Consider the following 25609-nt stretch of genomic DNA (forward strand, 5'->3'; position numbering starts at 1 on the left):
CCCAAAGGTGCCTGAAGGCTTGTATGACTCAAGGCCTCCCCTGGAACCTGGGCAACGTGTGAGGACAGAGGTGCATGGGCACAGTGCCTACTCAGCCTGCACAGAGGGGAAAGGAAGTCAGAAAGGTGAGGCCCCTGAGGGCCAAGGGGGCTTGAGCCTCAGGGCTCCCCGTGGACAGCACTTTCGTCCCCACCCCCAGGAGGGAGAGCTGCAAGGGCGTCGCGTGGGCTCCACACACACTCACTTCTGATTCCAGCTTTATTGGGACCGGACGCTCCCCTCCGGGGAAGGCAGGACACAGCCCATCCAAAACCCACCAGCTCTCTTCAAGTGGGAGGGCCTTGGGGACACGCAGTGCCCCGACCGCCCCCGCCCCACCCAGGCCACACTGACCCCCTTTCACTTGAGGGAGGGGCTGCCGCTGACAGGCTCTTGAGGAGGGTTTCAGCAGAGGCGCCTGGATAATACGTGTGACTCGATGGCATCCGGGGCCCCAAGAGTCCATTTCAAGCAGAAGGAGGAGCCTGGCTCGGGGCACTGCATGAGGCTGTCCCCTCCCTCCAGTACCCAGTGTAGGTCACAATAATTTAAAAGACACGATAGACATTTTGACGCTATATAACAATATAAGTTAACCGGGCCTGTGGACTCGGAGGAGTGTCCTGGGACCCGGAGAGGAGGGGGACCGGGGCGGGGCATTCACCGTGGCCTGGAGGTGCCGGGAACAGCAGCTGATGGAGAGTCCTGGCGTCACCACGGGGTAGATGCCAGGGCCAGGGCCCAGAGAGTGTCACTCACCCCAGGCTAATGTCGGGCCCACTTGGCTTGTCAGCTGCCTGAGGACACATTTCCACAGGTTTCTGCCTGAAAATACCCTAAATTGGGGGCGGAGGGTGGACACACGAGCAGCGGAGGGCAACACACCAGAAGCCAGCCGCACACCACCCTTGCCGGCAAGCCACTCCCCAAGGGAGGGTGGACGTGTTCGCAGAGGACACGTCAGCCCCGAGTCCCAGGGTTCTGGTCTCTGCCCACCCCGCACATGAGACCTGAGCAGGGCCCCCTCTCAAGTTTGAGGGTGAGTTGAACTTCAGGGGAGGGTGTGCAGGTAGGTACCCTGGGGGAGGAGTCTGGAGGGCAGACACCTGCTGGGACAGCCGGATAGCAGGCTGGCTCTGAGCTTTCTCAGCATTGGAGTCGGGGCCCAAGGAGTAGGACTGGACACAGAGGCCATAGAGAAGCCCCAGCAGGCATCTCTGGGGGTACAGGTCCCTGTGCGGCTGGCGGCAGGGAAGGAGGGGTACAGCCAGATTTCTCAAAACATGGGGGCAGTCTCAAGCCACCCTGGGTGTCCCCAGAGCATGTTGCCCAGGGTTAGGATGCCTGAGCCAAGGCAGGAGCCTCCGCTCATCACTTCAGGGTCTCTGGCTCATTCTGGAGCCCTTTAGGGACTCAGTGTCTGCATCTGACAAAGAAGGCAGACACCCCTGAACCGCCCCCCACCCCGCCAGGCCACCGCCAGCCAGTGCAGGGCTGTCCAAGGCTTCTGGCTGGCTCCAGGCGGGAGTGGGCTCTGTAAACTGAGGCTGCTGGGCTGGCAGGGGCGCTGGGGGGGGGGACAGCATTAGGGAGGGGACACAGCACTCCTGGAGCCTGACGTGGGTGACATTTTGATTTGTGTGATACGATTTTCAAGAAGGGCCCCTGTCCGTGGCTCTCCTCAGAGGCCCTCTCGGGGCAGGGCCAGAGGGTGCTGTGCACAGGGGATGCTCCCTCGGGTCCAGAGACGGGGGAGCAAGCGGGGCCCCAGGGGCTGCACTCACACGGGATACAGTTAGGACTGGCTATGCCTTAGTGCTACTCTTCTCTGATACTAACGACACATAAATAAACTTGGTCAACATCTGCCCGGGCCACCCCGAGGCCCCGGGCAGCGGGTGCGGCCAGGGGGACAGTCCCGCGTGGGTCCCGCGTGGCGTCGGCCGGCCCGATGGCATTTCCACGTCGTCCGTGCCACCAGGCGGGGGAGGAGACGCTCGAGTCCCGGAGGGTTCGCTTCCCCAGAGAAAAGTAGGAACTCCCTAGGCCCCAGAGGGACACCTCTCGGCTGGTCCGGGACAAGGCTCGGCCACAGGAAGTGACCAGCGGGGCTGAAAGGAGCCCCCCACAGTGGGGGGCAGCGGCGCGCCGAGCGGTGTGCGCATGCGTGGCGGCGGGGCGCTCACTTGCAGGTGAAGACCTCGGTGCGCTCGCTGCACGTGTTGCACTTGACGAAGCAGCACCAGTGGAACTTGCAGTTGCACTGCCACACCTTGGTGTACTGGTGCGTGTTGTAGCCGCGGCCGCAGCACATGGTGTCGCAGCCGTCCGCGCCCGGAGACGTGCGGTTGCATAGGCGGCCCTGCGTGCCCACGCTGCCCGTGGCCGCGTCCTCCTCGCAGTAGTTGGGCGACTTCTCGATGTACACCAGGTCCGTCTCCATGGGCTTCTGGTAGCTGCGCAGCTGCTTGATGCGCAGGAAGGTCGGCTGCCGCAGGCGGCTGGCCCGCACCACCTCCACCTGCACGGCCGCGTTGTACTTCTCCTTGAGCATGTGGCCCACCTCGCGGAACTTGGGCAGTGTGGTCCAGCACGTCTTGGTGGTGCACGAGCCCGACACGCCGTGGCATTTGCACTCCAGCTTCATACGCTCCTCCAGGACCTGCGGGCGGCAGGGCTCAGTGTGCGTGGCCCCCGGGCCTGGGCTACCCCGCCCCACCCCCACCCCTCCAGGACCTGTGGGCGACAGGGCAGGAGCTCAGTGTGCATGGGTGGCCCTGGCCTGGGCACCCCGCCCCTGCCCTCCCTTGCCTCCAGCCTAGCGGGCTCCGGCACCCCGGACTTCCAGCTGCAGGATCCCGCCTCAGTGCCTCCCCTCCCAAGCCTCCCTCTTCTCATCCACGTAATGGGGCTGCTGACCGTAGGTCCCCCTGCAGAGGACCTCGTGAGGGTCCAGTGAGAATATCCGGGATGCGACAGAGCTCAGTGTATGTTTATCAAATGTGGTTCACTAAGTTCTCACAATCCTTCAGGTCAACGCGCCGATGTGGAAACTGAGGCCCAGCGGTACGCGGCGCGCGGCTTGCTGCACATCGCAGGGCAGCACGTGGAGAAGCGGGGGCTTGCGCCCAGCCAGGTGGGGTGCAGGTGCCCTGCGGTGGGCCCCACCCAGCTACAGTAGGTTCTTACGACGTGCCAGTCCCCACCTCTCCTTTCTCCGTACTTCCCGCCCTCCTGCCCAGGGTAGGGCCCGGCATGTAGTTGCTGCTTAATAAAGGGCTGTTCAGTGAAAACATGGTATTTGCACGGAGCTCTGTGCGTGTCTGCTGAAGGACAGAGTGGGGCACAAGCGGGGGGTGAGGGCACGGGTCAGCGAGGCCCAGGCGTGCCGCCTGCTGGGAAGCCGGCCCCCGACAGTGTTGTTCTTTCTTCCCAGCTCCCCGAGGGCCCGCAATGGGCGCAGCCGTGTGTTTTCCTTGGGCCTCCCTCCATGGTCCCGGAAGGCCGATTCCCAGAGCCAGCCCTGACCCCAGGTACTCATTTACCTGGATCGAAAGGGCCCTGCCAGCAGACCTGATTAAAGATGCGGAATCATTAGCCACCGGCCAGCGGCTGAAGAAGGACCATTTGTCAGCTGTCTCGGCCCCTCGGGCCTCACTTGGGCAGCCCCACCCGGAGGGAACTTGGCCACCCCCCGCCTCCTGGGCCAGAACCCCAGCCCTGGCCCAGACGAGGAGACCCACAGAGAATGAATGAATGAATGAATGAGAGGAACATCCCACAGGGCCCGCCACTATCCTGATCACTTTCCCTGCCCTGCCGTCATGGGGCCCTGGTCTTGGGCAAGGACCTCGGGGACCCACAGTCCAGCACGGGGAACGGAAGAAGCAGCCTACGCAAACCATCCAGGGTGGGGGCTCCGGGGGCCGGCCCCTGCTGTGGTAAGGGGCTTCCCGCAGGAGGGGTGCCTGCATGGAGTGTGGATGGAGGAAGACGAGCTGCTAATTTGGGCAGAGAGGACAATGCTTCAGGAGGGGTGTGGGGCAGACAAGGTCTGTGGAGGAGAGCTTCAGCCCACATAAGCGTCTCGTGGGTGCTGGGTGGCCCCTGAGGATGGTGTCCTGATGTGAGGGGGGTGGGGGTGGGTGGGATTGCCTGGTCCAGCATCCTGTGGATGATGTCCTGGCGGGGAGACCTGGGAGGCTGGGATGAGGGGAAGGAGGGGAGGCTGATGGGGAGGACTGAGCAGGGGAGGGCCCCCACTGTCAAGAGGAAGGAATATTCCAAGCTGGAATTACAGAGCCATGGGATGTCTGGGTTGAGGCATGGACCAGAAGTCTGCCCTGGGGGTCTATGGAGGGGGAGACCCCCTCTGGGGGATAGCACATCCTGTCTGCCTCCTGCCCCTCTCCCTGCCCTCCTGTCCATCCTTTCCCCTTCCTCACCCATACCCCATGTTCATCTTTGCTTCAACCCTCCCCTCCCCAGAAAGACCCTTCCCCCACCAACCCACCCTTCAAGGCCAGCAAGCTTTTCTTGCCCTGACCACACTGCCTGCCACATACGACCCTCAGGCCAAGAGCTGACCCGATGGATGGCCTTCTCAGAGTCCCCAGTGCACTGGGCTGCTGGCCCAGGAGATGCCTCCTCCGACAGGCTGTGATGGCCTGAGACCCACCAGGGCTGTCCAGGCCAAGTGGCCCAGGCTACCCCCGCCCCCACCCTGCCCCCATCTCCCTGTCCTCACCAAGGCCAGGCGGCCCCACCCCCACTGCCCGCCCAGGCACATTCAGACCGCGCGCGGCCAGGCTGGGACAGTGGGCCGATGAAGCCGATTGGGCAGCTGTCTGCAAGCGGGGAGCCGCATCCTCGCTTGGCTGGGTCCCCGGGGACCGAGCCTGTCCTGGGAAGTGATCACAGGATTCAAGAATGTGCCGTTTCCGTCTCCAGCGCCCTCGAGATAAGAGTGACAGTGATGGTGGCGCCAGCCCTGCTGCCCCAGGAGACTACCTGGGAGGGCGCAGCATGACCCAACCTCGCCCAGAGAAGTGGGGCCTCGGTTTCCCCTGACCCAGGTGTGTCAGGGGTGGAACAGGGGCCTCCAGGAAAAGGCCAACCTGGTGTTCTTTCTGGAATAAGGGCGTGGCCCAGGCTCTGGGAACAGTGCTCAGTTGTGGCCAGGCTGAAGGGGTGGGGGCGCGGTGGTCACAGTATCCTCTCGTCCACAGAAGGCACATGACCCGCCACTTGGGCACTGGCCTCGGTCAGGAGGGATGGAAGCAGCACAAACACCTCACACATTTGTTTGTGGGGCCTCAGTAGTGGCCTGACCCTCTGACCCTGACCTGGGTGTGTGAGGCCTGGGGTGGGGGGATGGCAAGGCCCACGTCGGCTTCACCCTCTTGCCCAGGCCACAGTGTGAGCTGGGAGTGGGCACCAAGCAAGGGAGAGAGGGAGTCAGGTGCCCCCTTCCCCCACCTGGGGGCCCAGTGTGGCCAGCAGCTTCTCTACCAGGGACTTTGCATAAGTCACCCCTCCTGGACCCTGGGTTTTCATCCAGAATGGTGTGCCCCCTGGGGCAGGACCAGCTTGGACCCAAGATGAGGTCAGGTTAGGGCTGTGGCCCCCTAATGGGGGTCCTGCATGAGCTCCCAGGGCTTGGGACCCTCCTCAGCGATGGCTTTAGACCTCTGTCACCCACAGGAAGAGCCCGGGGACATCCCAACAGCAGACCTCCCCAGCTAGGCAGGCTCCTGCCTTACAGGGCAGTAGACGCAAAGATCTGCTGCTCCGGCATGGCCTCCCTCTGCACCCAACTGCTCCCGCCCATCCCATCGGGACCACACAGCAGGGTAACTGCTCAGTAAAGGCCACGCTGTCCAGAGGAGGCCTGGGCAGGGCGGCCCTGGTGTCAATCTCGCAGAAGCTGGTGGTACGTGGGTCTCCTGCTCAGACTGTCTGACCCTAGCCCACCAGGGACCTGGTGAGCTGAACAGTATCTCCCCATTAGGAACCTCAGGATTCGACCTTGTTTGGAAATAAGCCTTTGCAGGTGTAATTAAGGTTCGAGAGGAGGTTATCCTGGATCAGGGTGTGTCCTAACCCCAAGGACAGGTGTCCTTGTAAGGGACAGAAAAGAAATCAGACCCAAAGCTGGAGACCATGTGCAGATGGGAGCAGACAGAATTATGAAGCCACAAGACAAGGAGCCACCAAAAGGCAGGCAGGGTTCTCCCCTGGAGCCATCAGAGGGCACGGCCCTGCTGACCCCTGGATTTAGGACTTCTGGCTCCAGAACTATGAGAATAAATTTCTGTTGCTTTGAACCATCCAGGCCATGGGACTTCAAGTGGCCCCGGTGAGCTTGCTTCCCACCCAACTTGCTGAACTCTGCCTCCAGAGAGTCAGACGTAGCTGGGACACACTCTGATGGGACCAGAAAGAAGGTCCAGACTCAGCTCTTATGGAAACCTCAAAAGCCATTGCCCCCACCCCACCATGATCAGTGCTGTGGGGAGCCAAAGGCCCCCTGCCCTGCAGGGTCATGGCTGCCACCACCAGTGTCCTTTGCCAAGGGCTCAGGCCGCACGTGTGCTCCACAGCTCGGGCTCGGGGGTGGCAGGAAGGCCCTCGGGGAGGAGGACAAGGTGTATCATGTCCACTGTGCAGATGAGCAGACTGAGGCAGGAGGGGACTCGCAGACAGGGAGGGGTGGTGCTAGCCCCAGAATCCTGGCTGCTGACCCCAGTAGAGCCCCTTCCTGCAGCCTCCCTGCCCTGCTGGGTCCTCTCCCCACAACCCGCCTCTCCCCTACTCCCCATCTCAGTTCACAGCTTCGCGGTTCAAAACCTGACATGCTGACCCTCCCGCACCCAGGCCCCCTGCCATGACGCCTACGGCCCAGAATCCAGCCAGAATCCAGCGTTGCCTTGGCCCCCTGCACCGGGAGGCCTATCCACGCACCAGCCTGCTAGCCTGCCCGGACGCCCTGAGCTGGGCCAGCAGCCCCCCTGCACCGTACACACGACCCGAGGCATGCCCCCACCCCACCCACCCCGGCTCCCCAACCCTGCCTCGCTGGTGCTGCTCCCTCCGCCTGGAGGGTGCTTCCCCACATCTCTGCGGCTTCCTCAGACTCTTCCCACCAAGCACTTATCAGAGCTCAGGCCACGGGAGCCGTCAGGGCTTCGGCTGCCCACTATGGGCCTCCGCGTCCTCATGTGTGAAATGAGATGGTGAGACCTCCTTCCCAGGGGTGTTAGAAAACCCTGCGTTGGGACCTAAGCTACTGCAGAGGCTCAAGGGCCAGCGGTCCCACCCAGGGCTCCGCACACCTCCTCCTCCGGGGAGCCCTCCTCATGCCTTGCCTTCCTCCGCCTCTCCCGGCACAGGTGGAGACCTGACTGTGCCCACAAGCTGCCTGTGAGCTCCTTGGAGGCACAGACTGTGTTACTCCTTCTTTTATCTGTCTGTCTGTCCATTCGTTTCACAATCATTTAATAACAACTGGCTGCTTATGTCTACAAGATAGTCGACCCCTTGGCCTGGCATTCAAGGCTGTCCCAGGCCGGGCTTCGCTTACTCCTTGGGCAGCCCCTGCCCCGAGCACCCACTCCTGCCTGGGCTCTTCTCAGCGCTGGTGGGTTCTTCAAGGCTCTGCTTGGACATCACCACCCCCAGAAAGCTTCTGCTCCCTCCCCCCAGGGTCTCCCTGCTCTCACTGCCCCAGGGTACCGTCCTCTGCAGCCCTCATGTGGACCAGGCTTGTGCTGCGTCTTCCTCCGCCTCCTCTCCTGTGCCCGGCCCAGCTAACGCCTGGCCCAGAGAAGGGACAAGGAGTGTTTGTTGAGCGAACGAGTGTGCAACTGGCTCACTGTGGTCCCTGGGGCAGAGGCAGGCAAGTCTGTCCCGCGCCTGCAGAGACCCGCAGGGCCTGGTGCCCGGGGTGCAGCCCCTGGGGCTGGGGAGCCAGACCTGGAGAGGCGTTCCGCTCGGCTGGCGCCCTATCTCGGGCCATCTTGCCGCCATGGCGGCCGCTCCTCCCAGCCCAGTATCTGGGGCCCTCATCTCCCTGAGGCGGGCCGGGCTCGCCCTGACTTCTGCCCCAGTGTGGTCCTGCCCGACCTCCTCCGTTACTGCCCCACCGTGCTGCTCCGCCCCGGGTGTGAGGCTGGCGGCTCCTGGGGTTTCCGCCCTTCCTCAGGCTGCTCCTGCCTCCTGGGAACATCCCTTCCTTCAGTCCCGCAGGCAGTCTGAACCAAAGGTGGCCTCCTCCAGGAAGCTTTCCCGGTGTGCTGGTACGACCCGTCTGGTACCAGGGCAGGGACACGGAACTATGGCCCCAGAGGCCACCCCCACACTCAGTCCTGGTCTCAGCCTTGCCACCCGCCACTGGGAACCAGAGTCCCACCCCCAGCCTCAGTCTTCAGACCTCTGGAATGGGAACCTTAGAGCTGCCAGGAGGGTCAGACGGGTCGTCGTGCCCAGTGCCCACCACCACATACCTCCAGGGTCCAGGCCCCCAAGCACCCCCCAGGTGGAGGAGAACCCAGGTGAGGCCGCAGCCGCGCCCCCGCCCCCCACCAACCCGGGCCGCCCGCCCTACCTTCCTGCCGGCCTCATTGTTGTGCAGGTTCATGAGGCGCCGTGCGTTCTTCTTGATCTCGCGGGCGTCCACGAAGCGCCGGGAGAAGTCGATGCCGTAGCGCACGTCGGCGGAGCACCCGCCCCACTTCCAGCCCTCGGCCTGGTTGTAGTAACCCTGCTTCTCACGGTCACACCCGCAGTTGCTCAGGTTCCCCTGGCTGCAGGCGGCCGTGACGGCGTGCGCCACGCCAGCCGCGGTGATGGCATAGGTGAAGGCGGCCTCGCGGCTCCCTGCAGGGGGATGGCGTGCACATGGTGAGGCCCCGCGGGGCTCGGCCCCGTCCCGCTGTTGGCCCGTGGTGCGCCCCCCGCCTCGGGGCTGGCCCTCTCTGGGCTGCCGACTCGGCTCAGGGGGTGGCAGATCCTGGGTCTCAGGCCATGGTGAGGACGGTGCCTGGGGTTCCGTGGGCACTCGGTGCAGACCCTGGCCCCGCCACCAGCAACCACTGTCATCTCTCCTGTCCCAAGAGCCTAGACTGCGCGGGGGGGGGGGGGGTGCATTTTCCCCAAACCTGGGAGAGATCCCTGGCAGGCCCTGCCCCCCTCCCCTCTGCCTGCCTCCAGGCGCCCCTCGCGCCGATCTCTGATCTCCGTGGCGCCCTCACCCAGCAGCCAAGAACCAGGCAGAATCCACACATCTCAGAGCGCCCCAATTCCAGGCTCTGTGTGGCCGCCTTCCTGTCTCTGACCACTGACTGTCACCCCATCACTAGGCTCCAGCTTCCTGTACCTTTCCACTCTTCCAGCCTCCCTGCCTGGCTCTGAGGCCCCCCAGAACTGCCCAGACCTTGGGATCCAGTCCTCCCCAGCTCCCTCACGCCCCAGCCACCAGCCCGGGGGCCCACAGTGCACTTTGGGCTCCTCTGTTCTATACCTGCTTTGCTCCTCCTCTGCCTGAGCTGGGAAGGGCCCAAGGCCAGCTGGCTTCCCTGTCCCGCCTCCCCATTCTCTGCCCCAAACAACGACTCTTTCCTTCCAGTGCGTCTCATATGCTCCGGGGCATCTCCTGGTCTTTTGAAGGGAATTTCCTTCCCCTTCTCAAATCCTAATGACCTTCCAAGGCCAGGTCCAATGCCTCCTCTTCCAGGTAGCCTTTCCAGACTGCCAGCCAGCAGGGGGCCCTGGCTGACTCCTTCCCCTCAGTCCCAAATCTGGCTCCTCATTGCTCATCATGACTCTGTCCATAGCTCTGTCGCTGAGCCGTCCTGGCTCCACAAGGGCCTATGGGCTCCCCGCTGGAGGGCTTCAGCACTAATCCAGTCTTTATTCTCCATGGGCTCTGGCTGGGCCCTGGGCATCCGGACACCTTGGCCCAGACCCTCTTGCCCATGAGCTCCAAGGCTCTCTGCGGGCCACGTGGCAGGTCTGTGTGGCCCTCAGTAGCCGGCACCATGGGCGTGGAAATCAGGGACATCCCCGTGCTTGCACAGGCCCTGTACCTGTGACCACCACTATCCCCATTACTGCGGCGAGAGTGATCACCCCCAGATGAAGAGGGTTGAAGTTCAAGTCATGTCCTTTCCATGAACATCCATGAAGCACCACTGACTTGCCCGCCATGATCGGCCTTGGGTATGTGCTCTAGGGTCTGCCTCCTCACCTACCAGCCCTCTGTGGGGAGCTTCCCCTGGGGTTCTCCCTCTGTGGAGTTCCTGTTCCCTGGGGTTTCTCCCATCTGGACTGAGGACCAGGGTAGGACCTGCTGGTCTTGGAGGCCCAGTGTGGAGGAGGATTTGGTTCACCTCTGCTGCCAAAGAGGGGCGACGGCTCCCTGGAAACTTCCTTCCTCTGAAAAGAGCTAAGGGAGAGTGGTGTCAGGGATCCTGGTCTGCAAAGGACATAGTGCTGCCCCGGGGGCCCTTGCTGCCCACCCCTGCCCCCACCCTGCCTGGGGTCAGTGCACGACCCCCCAGGACCTGCTGACCAACAGCTTGGGTTCTGTGCCCCTGGCACCCCTCCTGTGAGAAGAATCTCCCAGCACAGATGCCTTTTGAGAAGCACCGAGGCCCCCGGCCGGGCACTGTCGAGGTGGGCTGGCTGGGAGCTCCCAGGGAGAATATGGGGCCTCGCCCTCCCTGGATTCAAGTTAGGTCAAGGTGATCTGAAAGGAAGGGCATCGGGTTACCGAGCTCCCTGCTGTTGCCCCAGCCTGGCAGGATCTGCTGACAAGCTCACCCACATGGACCCGTAAGGCGCACACCACAAGAGAGTGTGCAGTAAACTGCGTCAGGGGTTCCAGGATAGGAGGTGGCCACGGAGCTCTTCGAGAAAGGCTGAGGGGTCAAAGAACCTCGAAGATGTCCCCACCTGCCTCTGTGAGGGGCAGAGTGCAGGAAGGCATCCTGAAGGAGGCGACACCTTTAGTAAAGGGAATCTTAACAAGAAGTTAGACTTCACTCCCTGCGAGTGCATAGGAGTGTGTGTATGTGGCGTGTGAGCGTGTACGTGTATGGCGTGTGTTTCTGGAGTGTCTGTGTGGCCCGTGGCCGTGTGCAGCGGGTGTGTGTGCTCCTGGCAGGGGGCACGGCAGGAGCAAAGGTGCCAAGGTGTGAAACAGGTTGCTTATCTGGTGTTAGAAGTATGAGCTCAAGCGTAGGAAGGAAAGAGGCTATCGGGATCAGGAGGAGCCAGTCATGGGCGGCCAGAGACACCCCTGAAGCACACGGTGCTTTCTGACCAGGGCTACGGATCCCACAGCGCTCTCACTTGCCGTCTCTCCCGGTGCACCGGGGAGGACGTCGGTTCTCCCCGAGCACTCAGACAGTCGTGGGAGGCAGCCTCATCACTGTTCCAGCCCAGGTGAGCCTGTCAAACTCGGGGTTAGTGGCCGGAGCAGGATCAGAACCCAGGCAAGTGGCATCAAAGCCCAGAGAGGCCGAGGGAGGGTGTCTCTGCAGCTCAGCGACTTCATGCAGAAGAGAAGGGGAGAGGAGGCACCTACAGGGGACTTTGGGAAGGAGATGCTGCTTTTTATGTTTTTATTTTTTTTTATTTTTTATAAACCTATAATATATTTTAATCCCCACGGGTACAGGTCTGTGAATCACCAGGCTTACACACTTCACAGCACTCACCATAGCACATACCCTCCCCAATGTCCATAACCCCACCCCCTCTCCCAACCCCCCTCCCCCCAGCAACCCTCAGTTTGTTTTGTGAGATTAAGAGTCACTTATGGTTTGTCTCCCTCCCAATCCCATCTTGTTTCATTTACTCTTCTCCTACCCCCTCAACCCCCCATGTTGCGGAGATGCCGCTTTTTGGACCCTCTGTGGACCTTGGGGCTCAGCGACCGGTCGGCAGGGGAGCACAGGTGGGAGCCGGCCTCAGAGAGGGCACGTCCCAAGCTCAGCGCCTTGGAGGTGGGGTAGAGATCTCACAGGATTGTGCAATCACACCCAGAGGCTGGCCCGTGGAGTTACAAGTCCCACGACCAAGCCCGGCCTGAGCTAGGACGGAGTGGGCGTTCCCTCGGAGGCCCTGGGACCGGCCACCCAGCCCTCCTCTGCCCAAAATTCAACCTGGCGCCTCCCGCGTCCCGCTGTCCCAAAGCTGGCAGGCAGGCAAGCAGGTCCAGAGTTCCGTGCGCTCGGAGGACAGTTCTCCCTCTGTCCTTTGTGAGAGCTCCCGGCACCCCCCAGTTTATACCCAAGCCCAGCACCAACTCCCGGTTACTCATCGGTTACTCACAGGGCGGCCACTCCCACTAACTCCTTTTTTATTTGGTTTTAATGAGCCAAACCCTCCGTCTGGCCATGAAGACAAGGGGGAGGTGATCGGGGAGCGAGTGGCAGTTTGGGGAGATTCGCGAAAGGCGACGTTAGGTCTTAGATCGGGGGTTTCACGGCCCCGCTGTCCGCACACATACCTCATGTCATTCCCATGACAGCCTCACAGGGTGGGAGCGTCACTGTGCCAACCCACAGAGCTGGATACTGCACGGGGTGTCGGGGACAGTCCCCCCACCCACAATCACTCCCGGGCCCTTTGCCTGCCCCCAGAGGAGAACGAGTGGGTGCTGGGTTTAGGCAGAAGCCCCTCGAACCTCTGGGCCTTGCTCAGTGACAGCAGGTGGCCCTCCAGGCCTCTGAGATGACCTCAAGCCCCTGGACCCTGACCTCACCCATCTCCACCTACCATTCCCCTCGCAGCCTAGCTTGGCCAGGCTCACTGGAGGGGGGGGCGGGGGGGGAGCAGAGGCAACTGCCTCCCCCTGACACACCCTAGCCTTGAACAGAGGAGCGGCCTGGTTCCCTGATGCTCGCCCAGGTGGGCGCTGGCCCGCTGCTGCCCAGGTCCACGTGTCCGCAGCTCTCTGCCCTCCTGGCACAGCGGAGATGCTGCTGCTCCCTGCTCTGTGGCTCCGGGCAACTCACACACCTTCTCTGAGCCTGAATCCACATTTGTCAAGTGGACTCACGATTCTCTCCTGGGGCTCCACTGCCCCAGGAGAAGCTCCGAGAGCAAACAGAACAGATGGGCATTGCCCTCACCATCCCCACCTGGGGAGCCAGCCTGGAGCCTCCGGGGTTCACAGGGGCCCAGAACAAGCCCAGAACAATCACTCTGCTTCCTCCCAGGGCCGACCCGCTCGGCCCTGCCCCGCTACCCCCTCTCCGCATATTCTGCATAAACCCAAAACATCTGGAGAAGAAGAACCTTCAGAAACCACTGCCACATGGGTAAACTGAGGAACCAGGCCTCCTCGAGGGGCCACCGAGCTCTATTCCTTCTCTCCTATAGGTTGTTCCAAGTCAAGCCCTCACTGACCCTGCCGGATGACATGTTCAGAGAGAGAGAGGAGGCAGCCCCTTGCTGGCTCCATGCCGTCACGGTGCCAGCCAGGCCTCGATGTCCCGAGTGAGGTTCCTGCCCAGGACAGCAGGACCTGTCCCTCCTGTCGTCCCCCCACCCTGACCCAAAGGAGGACACTTGGCACCAGGAGGTCATTTTGAGCAGCTGCTGGAAGGGACAAATGCTGAGCAAAGTGGGGCAGAACTGAGCTCCCCCTTCTCTCCTGGGACAGAGCTGGGGCCTGAGCCCACCCTCCCCACACCCCAGATGCTCCCCTCGCTCTCTACTCAAAGCCTGCCACTTGGGGATGTGGCATACTATTTCTAGAAGGCCATAACTGAGCTCATATAACCTGATTCACTGCGGGGAGGCAGTGGTGGGAAAGGCACGTGGTTCGCTCTTAGAAGGCGAGTCAGGAATCTGGGAGCTCAGAGCTAAGGGCCATCCAGGGCCGTCCCTCTGTCCCCAAGCAGGAGCCTCAAAGGTCTGGGGCCACGCACATGTCTGGAGGGGAGGTCAGAGTCTGACAGGGGGAGTTCAAGCCTAGACCTGACATTGGCCAGTTGAGTGACCTTGGACCAGTCAAGGGGCCCTTTCATTTCTCCATCTCCCCACCTGCCAATGTGGCTAACAGCTCCGATACGGCCAAGGGGCTGTGCCAGAAGGCCTGGAAGCATGCCTGACCCCACAAGTGACATGCCACATGCGGGGTCTTTGCAGGTGTCCCTCTGCATGTGCACACACACGTGTGGCCCCGGGCATGTACCCGGGCTTCCACATGCACATGGCTCTAGGAGCGTGAGAGCACACAGGCACCTGCTCACATCTCGGGCAGGGGCCCAGCACCCTTCAGCTCCCCTTGCCTCTCTGCCAACCTGTACTGGCCTCTCTTAAATATGGCATTTTCTTCTTCTTTTTGTTTTAAAGATTTTATTTATTTGAGAGAGAGAGGGATCTAGAGGGAGCAAGAGAGAGAGAACTAGTCGGGGAGGGGCAGAGGGAGAAGCAGGATCCCCGCTGAGCAGGGAACCCCATGTAGGGCTCAATCCCATGACCTGGGATCATGACCTGAGCCGCAGGCAGACGCTTAACTGTCTGAGCCACCCAGGCGCCCCAATACGACATTTTCTACAATTCAATAATGAGAAGGCAAATAACCCAATGAGAAATGGGCAAAGGATCTGAAAAGACATTTCTCCCGAGACGATACAAATACAGCCCGAGCACAGGAAAGATGTTTGATGTCCCGAGCCATCAAGGAAATGCCGATTGAAACCACAGTAGGCCGCCACTCCAGCCCCTCCGGGATGAGTAAAACAAGACAGACAGACGATAGTAAGTGTCAGCGCGGACACGGGACACCAGAACCCTCACAGGCTCCTGGGGGGAGGGGATGGAAACTGCCACAGCCATTTTGGAAACACTGGGGCAGCTTCTCATAGAATTACTACAGGACTCAGAAATCCCCTTCAGAAAAAAATAAATAAATAAATAATAATAAAAATCTTGCTATGCTCTGGAAAAAAAAAAAAAAAAGAAGAAATCCCCCGCAGGGTGTGGCCCCAGGAGACCTGAACACGTGTGTCCGTGCGGGAACTGCGAGGTAGACCCGGCAGCGGCGTTGGCAGTAGCCCGCGTCCGTCGCAACGAGCGGGTCAGCAAGAGGTGGGCGGGCCAAGAAAGGGGACGGTTCCCCACCACAGGAAGGACTCAAACATGGACACACGCCACGCCATGGAGGGCAACACGCTCGACAACACGTATGGAGTGACAGACAGCAGCCACAACAGGCCATCTGGTGTACGATCCCACTGAGGTGAAATTCCCAGAATAGGGGCACCCGTAGGGACAGGAAGCAGATGAGCGTAGTCAGAGGCTGGGAGCTTGGAGGGTGATAGCCAAGGGGTGTGGGGTTTCTCTCTGCAGTGAGGACAGTGTTCTAAAATTAAGGCGGTGTTGGGTGCACAACTCCGTGAAGAGATGAGAAACCACAGAATTGGGCACTGGAACAGATGAGTTTGGGTTATGTGGATTCTCCCTCAACAAGCTGTCTTAAAAACATACAGTATTTGATGATTTTTAGTGGTTGCTCACAACTTCTCCTCTATTTAAACAGTAATGGTTAGGATGCTGGGCTCAGAGGAGGCAGGTGACTGGTCCAAGGTCACACAGCAGGCCAGCCACAGAGCTGGGATGTGACCCGGGATCCCAGAGTCACGCTCAGACCGCTCCCCACGTGACGGACAGGGAAAGCACGCTGTCCTACCTCCCATCCCGATGACCGTGACTTGCGACCTGGGCTGGCCGGTACCCCCAATACCGAGCACAGCCCACCCTCCTGGCCAAACCCCCAGAGCCCCCAGGGGTGAGGCCGCCAGGTCAGGTCAGGGCCAAGCACACGGTCGGGAGGGGGTTCCCCGAGAGCACAGGCAGATGGCTGGGGGGTGACCAGGGAGGGCCTCTCCTGGGGACATCTTGCAGGATGAGATATAAGTCATGCACGAGTGCAGGGAAGAGTGTGCAGGCAGAGGATACTGCAAGGCTAAGCCCTGAGAAGGGAACAAGATGGGTGTGAGCGGTCTGACCCCGGGGAGAGGGTGAAACATGAAATGGGCCATACCACGTCGACTTGGGGAGCCTATGGGGAGGGGGCTGGACTTTAAGGGTGCCACTGTGACTGACATTGAAAGGGCCCCTCTGGCTGGCTGTGGGCAGCGCAGTAGGAGCAGGGCATACAGGTCTGGGTAAGAAACACTCGTGGCCGGCCAGGCGGAGGAAGTGAGGAAGGCCAGGCCTGGGACACAGTCTATGCGTGGAAGCAGTGAGACCAGCAGGTGGACTGGGTGAGGGTTTAGGGAAAGATGAGTCCAGAAGTCTCCTGAAGGGGGGCTTGGGCAGATGGTGGGGCTGTCGCCGAGACTGGGGTACAGAGGTTTAGTTTTGGGGGAAATCAAGGAGCTGCCTTGGCCACAGGCAGATTGGGGCACCCAGGACGCAGCGGAAGCAGGGGAAGCTGGGCACTGAAGCCCTGCCTGGGGGGCCTCTGACCCTGCTGTTCACCATCACGGGGGCCAACCCAGGTGGAACCGGGGGCCACCCGGCCTTTGACTCCCCTGAGCCTCAGTTTCCCCATGTAGCATGGGAGTGAGGCCAGTGCCGTGGGTTCTAACCCTCTTTAGCTGGGAGATTTTGGATCTTCCTGGGAAGCAGGTCAGAACAGAGAAGCCGGGGCTGGGGTGGGGTAGGGACAAGGGATGGAGTGGACCCGAGTCCTCCAGGCCTGAGGCCTGGCCAGTGGGACCCTGCCCGCTGGTGAGTCCGTCTGAGCCCCCACACCTATGCCGTCCCAGGCACCCAGCCTCTCCCAAGCCTAGAAGTGTCTGGGAATACTGTCCCCACCCCCAGTTTACAGGTGGAGAGATTGAGGTGAGGGAGGCAGGCGATACCCAGGCCAGGTCAGCCGCTCATGCGTCACCCAGGCAAGCAGGCGCAGTGCCCACGTCCAGGTGTCAGGGAGCACAGGAGCTGGGGGGCGATGCCCAGGGAGCCAGGGTGGGGCCAGTGAGGTTTCCTGGCCCCTTGGCCCCAGACAGGGCTCAGTCACCGGCCCCGGGCTCACAACTCCCACTGCACACGTGGGGCTCAGGCTCGGGGACCCCAGCACGAGGCAGGGGACAATGGGAATTCGGTGGCCCCAGAGACACGTCCAAGCCCAGCAACATCCCAAATCCCTGTTTGTGCAACTGAAGGATGGAGCCCAGAGCCCCGGGCCCCAGGCCCCCACCCCAGCTCACCTGTGGTTTAGTCATGGTCTCCACGCTAAGCTTTGCCTGCTCCTGTCACAAACAGAGCCCTGGAAAAAGCCACGCCAGGTCCAAACATGCCAGCAGCCCCCGAGCGCCCGAGGCCTTTGTTCTGACCCAGGGAGGCCCCCACATGCCACGCAGCTGCCCTCGTCGTGGGCCGCGCTCCAGCTGGGCACGGGGGTCCCCAGGCCCAGAGGGGGCAGAGCCTGGCTTAGCGCCACATTGCGAGGGGCACCCCAAGCCAGAGTCTCGGGATCTGTGTCCCAAGCTGGGATGGCCTTCCAGGAGCTGGCACCCTTCCCTGGAGCTCTGGTGGGGGGGGGGGGGGCTGGGAAGGCCCCTGGTGTAGCCCTAGCTTCCGGCAGCCCCTCTTGTGACCGTCCAGCAGGGAGGTCAGCCTCGGACAGCCTGCCCTTATGAACGGTGCCTCATCCCAGCTTGCAGCAAATGACCGCAGCTGTGTGGGGACACGGTGGCATCAGAACCCCTTTCTCCCCAAGTCTATCCTGGCCCTTGGTGCCAGGAGTTCTGCTGGGACACGGGGCTGGCCTGCCAGGTTCAACCCTCGAGGCCCTAGCGGTTCGTGACCTTGGGTGGGTCATGAGCCTCCGTCTCACCGTCTCTGATGTGTGGACAGTAGAGCTGGGACGAGCCCAAGGAAAGGGCCCACGCGCAGCTGGGCTTGGAGGGGCTGCAGGCATAACAGAAGTGATTCTTTTAACACCGAAGGAGTCAGGCTGGGAGAACGGCCGAGGTCCGGCCAGGTCTTGACCCTCAAAGGCCAAGGGTAAGGCCCGCCCACCCTGTAATCTGTGTCCTGCCTCTGTAGACCAGAGCCCGGAGCCCTGGACCCCTTGTCCATGAGAGCCTTGGGCAGAACCCCAGAGTGGGTGCTGAGGAAGTGGAGGGCCTTCGTAGTTGCCCCCATCCTGAGGACAGACCCCAAGTTCCAGCTGAGTCCTGGCCCCAGCCTCAGCCCCCGGTATGGGTGGGTACACAGACGGGGAGAGCGCGAGCTTGTGCCTAAGGTACACAGCGGGGGCCTGGGGCAGCTGGTTCGCTGGCTCTCCACACTCTCACTCCCAGGGTGGCCTTCACTCTGCCTCCCGGCCCCTTCCCCCAGGACTGACATACAGCAGGCACTCAATGCATGCAGGCTCTCACCCTCCCACTCCTGCCCTGCCCCAGGAAGCAGCCCGCAAGTGACCCTTTGTCCCCTCCATCTGCTGCGCCCCGAGCCGGAGCGTCATCGCCCCGGGGTGGAGACAGCTGGATCTGGGTACAAGTGTCTGCACCGGCCCTGCCCAGGCCGCGCCCCTGAGAACAGCGCCACCCAGCAGAAGTCCCACGTGAGCCCCATATGTCATTTAAGGAGAGGGAGAATGAGCAGGGGGACTTGGTAAGCTCGTTTAATTAGCCGGTATCCCAACATTACCACGTCAATGTGGGACTGTCGTAAAGGTCAGCAAAGGGATATTTACTTGCTCTTTTCCTTTGGAAGTTTTCAAAATCTGTCGTGTACCTGACACTTAGGGCACTTGTCCATGTGTGCACATGGGCCAACAGTGGCCCTGGAGCCCTCGTCCCTCCCGGAGACCCATGTCACGCCTCCCATGGGCCCCAGACAGCAAAACCCCAGGCAAGGCGCCCGGGCACAGGTTTGGCCGCCTCCTCCAAGGATCCTGCCCGTGGCTGATTTGGAAGTCTCGAGACCCTCCTCTCTCAGACACTCAGAGGTAAGTCACTCTGCCCCCTCGGACTGTCCAGGACCCGATGGCCTTTGCTGAGCTCCTGCCGCAGAGCCAGCCGCCAGCCCCAGGCAGCCACATGAGCCAGGATTAGGGGTGGCCCCTAGGCCTGGTCATGTCTGAGACTGCACATGATGGGTGGGACTCAGTGTTCCCTGGTAGCAGGGGTGCGGGTGAGAGCTGAAGCCACAGCCCCCATGTCCACTGCCAGTGGGTCCCACAGGGCTCAGGGCTCAGGCAGGGGTGGGGCAGTAGCTGGAGGGTGCCAGTGTTCGAGAGAAGTCCCTCTCCTGCTCAGAAACTCCCCTGCCTTCTGTGGTGTCCTCGGGGTCCCTGAGCCCCAGCTCTGCCCCCTCCTCCGGGCTCCCAGCTCCCAGCTCCCTGGGTCACCCTCCCGCAGTTCCTAGAAAATACCAGCCACTTTCTGGCCTCTGGGCCTTGGCACTTGTCCCCTCTGCCTGGAACCTGCTTCCTTACACTCACCCTAGGCTGGGCTGGGTCACTCGGATTCTCTCTTGGGTCCCACCTCATGCATCACCCCGTCAGGGAAGCCCCAGTCGACAATTCCAACCCAATGACTGTGCCTGTAAGAGATGCTCTGCCTTGTTCTGGGTCCCCAGGGGCCCAAGTTTCTAACAAGCATCCCTGGGAAACAAATTTACCACCCGGCTCTCGTGTCGTGCCCCCTACCCCAGGGCGGAAGAGCTGGGGACGCGGTCACCCCCTCCCCAAGCTCACTGCCAGCTAACAGAAGAGCTGAGTCGGGAGAAGCCTGGTCACAAGCATCCTCGCTAAGCCAGGAGATAGGCCTGAGGGGTGCTCATGTTGCCGGGGACGGGGAGGGGGTTGCCGCCAGACATGAGGTGACACCGTGTGTGGGTCTTGACTCCCTGAAGGGAGCAGAGCAAGTGGCTCCTGGGGGTGGGGGGGGTGCGCCTCAGGGCAAAGCCAGTGCAGCAGCATTAGAAAGATCTCTCTCGTGTGGCATAGTGAGCTCCCCGTTCCTGGAGGTATATAAAGAATAGCACCAGCTGCTGGAAAAGGGACTGGAACCTTGGCCAGGGGTTCATTTGCCCATTGAGGGCTTTCCCTTCAGCTCTCAAGATTGAGGTATGGCCCAAGGTCACAGGCAAGGCCTGAAGGGGGCCCTCCTGCCACCCAGGCCATCCCCCCACTTGGGGCCAATCATTAATCAGCACCGCCTGAGCGGTGGCTCCCACGAGTGCCCCCGGCTGCCTGCCAGCTCATGGCCCGTCTCCCGTCTCGTGCCCGGGGCGGCCTCATGCCTCTGACAGGGGCGGGCTGTGCCACTTGGCCCCACTTCCTGCTCGTGACTCCCAGCAGCTCAGTCCTGGGAGGGACAGGTGCCCGCTCGGACCCCTGTCACGGTGCCCACAGGACCCCTGAAGACAGAGCCCTCCTGGCTAAAATGGGAACCGGGCCTTCCCTCACAGGGGCCGGCCTGGAGCCAGGGAGGGCTTCGGCAGGGCAGGAGGCCTCGGCCCAGGTGGTAGGGAGCCCACCCCTCCCACCCCCCGGAGCAGAGTGAAGGGAGGCCGGGGCTGAGCCAGCCCGGGGCTCAGGGACCTGGAGGACGAAGCTCCCGGATGTGCCTGACCTGGCTGTGGACAGGAAGAGCCAGGAAGGGGGAAAGAGCCTTCTCCGGGGAAACGAGCTGTGAACAAGCAGAGCAGAGGGGACGGGCCTCCCAGGGCTGCAGGCAGTGGGGGCAAAGCCACAGAGGAGCCAAGGGTTGGCACGCTCTGGGGAGAGGAGGAAGTCAGCCAGGGTGACGCTCTGGTTTCCAGAAGGGAGGAAGGGAGGTGGGGTGAGGCGTGACAGGGATTACCCAGACTCCGGGTGAAGGAGTTAACTTTATCCTGGGGTAATAGGGAGCTACTGCAGGTTTTGGAGGAAGGGAGTGACACGGCATGACCAGGACTGGACGGGGGGCAGGAGGAGGCACGGACAGCTGCCCGGGGAGGGACAGAGAGGCAGGCCCTGCAGGGGCTGTGGGGCAGGGTGGAGGGATGGGCAGGGAGACACAGGTTTCTGCTGAGGCAACAGGTGCTCAGGTCAGGGGGAGGCAAGGATGGCAGATTTAGGCAACAAGAGGCTGAGTCTGTTGAGCCAGAGGTCCCCTCGGGTGAAGCTTACTGAGTGCTCCCCAGGGAGCAGCCACACTGGTCTTGGCCGCAGGGGAGAAATGACTAGGGCCGGGCTCAGGGGTCAGGAGACACAGCCGAAGTGACAAGAGGAAGTCCCGGTGAGCGGAGCCCAGATGCGGCAGAGGGGCGCAGTCGCCCACACGGAGGTCATTAACAGCCTGGACAGGGGTGGCGGGAACAAGAAGGTGTGGGATGGAGAGCGCGCGTTGGGAGCAGAGAGCGCTGCCGGAAAATGTCTCTGAAATGCTCGTGGAAGGGAGAGGAGGCGCCTCAGGTCAGCTCCCTGGAAGCAGAGCCCGAGACGCACGCGTATTCCCAAGGGGAGCCCAAGCCACGAAGAGAAGGGCGCCCCACCCACGCAAGGGCAGAATTGAGCCCCCCAGAGTCAGTCTGTCTGCGGCTGCAGCCGACCCTCCCTGCGAGGCCAAGCTGCAGACCTTCCTGGGCTCCTGCTGGGCCCAGGACTGGGCTCCCAGAAGGAACAGCTGGGAGCTGTTAGCCGTGATCCCGGCCAGTAAAGGTAATGTGGGTGGGCACTGGTAGTGTCCACTATGGGGGGGCCGGCACGGGTCATGGGCTGGGGCCAAAACCTCTCCACTTGGCCTTTTAATTGGCATTTATTGTGGACCACATGTGAGCCTCCCCCTGCCTGGGACCCTACCCTGAGAGGGTCTCTGAGTGGCCACGGCTCCCTCACTGCCTTTGTCTCTCAGTCCCGAATCAAGACCGAGCGCCCACCACCCTGCCCAGCCACAGGACCATGTCCGCTGCGCGTCTCTCCGCATGGTGAAGAAGCAATGTTAACCCACAGGGTGGGAGATGGGGACCGGGATCGGAGCCCCAGTCCGTGAACCTTGCAGCCACAGGTGACCTCCCGACTCAGCGGCGCCGTGGGGGTGCTCGCAGTGGCCTCAGAGCCCAGAGTGTCGGGAGCGAGGGGCCAGCAAGGCAAGCGGACCCCTGGCAGGGAGCAGGCAGTGAGCAGGCACCAGGCACCGGTGCTGACGCCCTCCCCTCTCCCCCCTGCAGACGAAGGAGCAGGGAGCCCCGCCCTCCCCCGTGGGCACTGCAGGGAGGGAGCTGCACTTGGGTGGTGGGGCCCCCGGGAGGGGGTGGGGCCACCCTCCCGCCTGTGCCAGGTGCCACCCACGGGCTGCTCACCACAAAGGGGCCCCAGGGGCTTTCCCCTGCGCCACCCCAGCCCTATGCCAGGCGTTCCAAGCCCTGCAGAGCTTGGCTCTGGCCTGGGTCCCAGCAGCTGTGGCTCCTTGGCCCCCTGGGACCGGAAGGACGTGCTCTGCCTGCAGGTGGGGGTCTGAAATAGCAGGGCACCCCACAAGCCTGGCACGGTGCCTCCAAGTGACTGCGCCCCCGTCTGACCCTCCTGGAAGGGCAGGTCGCATCTCCTCCCACCCCCACCAGCTCAACAGCAGTTTATCGCGAACCTACTGTGTGTAGGCCCGGGAGAGGCACTGGGGGCCCAGATGATGGCCTGCTCGCTCAGAGCTCATAGCTGAGGACCGGAGGCCCTGAGTGGCCCCAAGGGCCATGCCCAGGGTCACGGAGCTGGGTTCCAATCGAGGTGAGGCTCTGCAAGTCCCACTTTGCCTTGTAAGCTCTCCCCAACTAGGTAGGACTCAATCCCATTCCCTGTAAAATGGGCACCAGGGAGCCTCCGTCGGGGCTGTGTGAGGACACGGAGATGGAGCATGTGACCTAAGAACAGGGCATGGCACGGTGGGACACAGCCAGCCACCCCTGCTTGGCACCCTGCAGTAGCTGCCACTGCCCAGAGCATCGGAGGCCCAGCCCCCTCCCCAGCCCCACTCTCCCTGCACCCCCTGCCCCCCGCCCTGCCCGCCAGCCTGTTGGATTCCTCGGTGCTCGCAAACGTGTGCGCACAGCACCCCACGAGTCTCTGCTTGCGAGCTCCCTCTGCCTGGAAAGCTTCCCCATAAAGGGCACCCGTCGCCTCCAGCCCCCACACCCCAAAGCCCCCTGCAGAAACTCCTGCTCTTCTCCCATTTCCAGATACAGATGAAGGCAGGGAGGTTCGAAGTGGTGTGCCTCCTTCCACACAGCCACCGAGCCCTGCGTGTGTCTCTAACGCCACACTGTGCTACCCGCTGGCCACCCAGGGGCTCACAGCCTCACCAAAGGGCCAAGTCCTCCAGCCCCATGGCCCAGCAAGACACCCCTCGGCCACTCACACAAGTGGGATCTCCCTGGGGAGCTGCTCCCCTCCAGGCCAGGCTCGGAGAGACACCGGGGCTGGTGCAGCCCAGGGAGGGTGGGCTGCCCTGCGCAGCTTCCTGAGGGGTGGGGGGGTCGTGCCTGGCTCCCGGGGCCCCGACCGTGGCTGGGACCCTGCAAGCCCGGAGGCGCCCTTACCTACTCGGAGCTCTTGCCCGAAGACGGTTTTCTCGCCGAGGGCGGAGCAGTTCCAGCGTCCGAAGCGGAACTGGTACTGGCACTCGTTGATGCCCATCTGCGCCCCCTCCCCAATCACGATGATGGCATCGGGCCGGCTCTGGCAGATGGCGCGCTGCCGCGGGGCCAACCCAGGGATCTTGTTGCAGATGATGTTGGCTCCCAGGGCCACGACGGACGACAGCGCTCTGTGGAGAAGGGAGAGGACACGGGGAGGTGAGTGGTGGCGCGGGGCACCTCGCCCTCTGCCTGCCATCCTGCCTCGCTCAGTCTCTCGGTCAGCTGGTGGGCTCCAGGCGCCCTACGTGCCAAGCTCTGCCATCAGGGAACAAAACACAGACCCCTGTCCTAGAGAATCCATCTCCCCTGGACCAAAACACGTGATCCCAGCCTACAAAGGTACTCATCCCTGCGCCTTCTCAGCCTCCGCACGGCCAGAGCCATGGGTCACAAGTCCCGGGAGTCAACAGTCCCACGGAATGCAAGAACCCCAGCTCCCCATGCCTCTAAGTCAGACACACAGACCCTTCGGGTCAGAGGACTTCATGCCTAGGATTCACCCAGCCACCCCCGAGAGTACACCCCCAACGCCTGACCACTGGGCTTCCCAACACTAGCAGCTCCTGGCCCAGGCAGGACTGCTGAGCTGGCTGGTCCTGCTGGGAGCCAAACCCACAGAGTCCTGACTCCCCTTGCAGCACATCTGTAATCTTGGGAAGGCGCTCTGCCTCTCTGAGCCTCAGTATTCACATCCGTGAAATGGGAGTGTAACACATCTGCCCCCCCCCCCCACGCCCAGCACCACTACTACCACATAGGCTCAGACCAGACAACTGCAGGGAGAAAGGCTGCATCCACGGGGACGGCTACTGTTGTCATTCACTCGTTTCTGGATGACTGGCTAGATTTGGGAAGAACTAGGAGCAGATGTGAATTGAGCACCTAGTATGTGCTGGGCTGGACAGGGTCCTCTTTGCAACATTGTATTCTCAGAGTGGCCCCCTGGGGGAGCCATGTCATTAATCTGGAGCTCTCTGGACACTGGAGGGCACTTGCCAGGCTCCCGCTGTTCACATGAGGTGTCCCCGGCATGTTTCTTTTCAGAGAGGACATTCCCCTCCTGTACAGGTAACCATTTTAAAGGGTTCGGGTCTGCAGCACTCAGTCATGTCCCAACATATTTTCCCCACACCCAAAATGAAACACCATTCCCCTCAGCAGACACTCCCTATCCCCTTCCCTCCCCCAGGCACTGCAACCACGAATCTGCGATTCTAGACTTTTTGGAGAGATGAGGTCACATAATCTGTGCCCTTCCGTGTCTGGCTGCTCTCACTTGGTGTCATGTTTCCCGAGTTCGGCCCCACTGTGGCAGGTGTCCGTGCTTCCATCCTTTCTGGAGCTGAGTAATATTCCATCGTGCGCAGCAAACCCCTTGCGTGTATCCACGCATCGGCTAGCGGCCGCTGGGCGGCTCTGGGCCCTTGGAAATGGTGCTGCTACGAACATGGGCATGTAAGGTTTTGTTTGAGTCCCTGTTTTCAGTTTGGCGGGGGCGTATTCTGAGGAGTGGAATTGCTGGGTCATATGGTCGGCTTTTGAGGACCCACCAAACTGTCCTCCACAGAAGCAGAACCCCTTATTTGTTTCTGAGCACCCAAGGGGGTGCGGGGGGAGGACAGCAAGCCGGAAGGAGTTGGGGGCTGGTTTGGGCAGACCTATGGACAACAGCTGAGTTTCAGAGTGCCACCCGGCTTCCAAACCAGAGACCAGACTGGCTTAGTGAGGGACAAAGTGTGGGAATGAGGGAGACAGCCAGGGGCTCCCCAAAGCTGACGTCCGTGCCCTGGCCTCCCAGCACCCTGAGCTCCCTCCTCCTGCCCACTGGCCAGAGAGAAACAAGTCCGTGTTTTTCCAGGGCAGCCAAGCACCCACAGCCAGCTGGGAAAGTCCCCGTGTGACGTGAGCCCACAGCACG

The 25609-nt window shown here is 62.0% G+C and overlaps 1 protein-coding gene across 3 annotated transcripts in view; it reads right to left on the minus strand.

Moving 5' to 3' along the window:
• Window positions 1–240: 240 nt before the first annotated feature.
• Window positions 241–25609, minus strand: part of WNT7B (Wnt family member 7B) — a 48647-nt gene continuing 23278 nt past the window's right edge. For all 3 annotated transcript variants that reach the window (XM_047743389.1, XM_047743388.1, XM_047743390.1), the window contains exons 2-4: window positions 23593–23819; window positions 8645–8916; window positions 241–2701 (exon numbers count right to left, since the gene is read on the minus strand). In XM_047743389.1, the coding sequence (XP_047599345.1) occupies window positions 2222–2701; window positions 8645–8916; window positions 23593–23819 (979 nt within the window). In that variant the 3' untranslated portion in view covers window positions 241–2221. The remainder of the gene's footprint in view (window positions 2702–8644; window positions 8917–23592; window positions 23820–25609) is intronic.

The sequence above is a fragment of the Lutra lutra genome, chromosome 8, assembly GCF_902655055.1.
Source record: "Lutra lutra chromosome 8, mLutLut1.2, whole genome shotgun sequence".
NCBI lineage: Eukaryota > Metazoa > Chordata > Mammalia > Carnivora > Mustelidae > Lutra > Lutra lutra.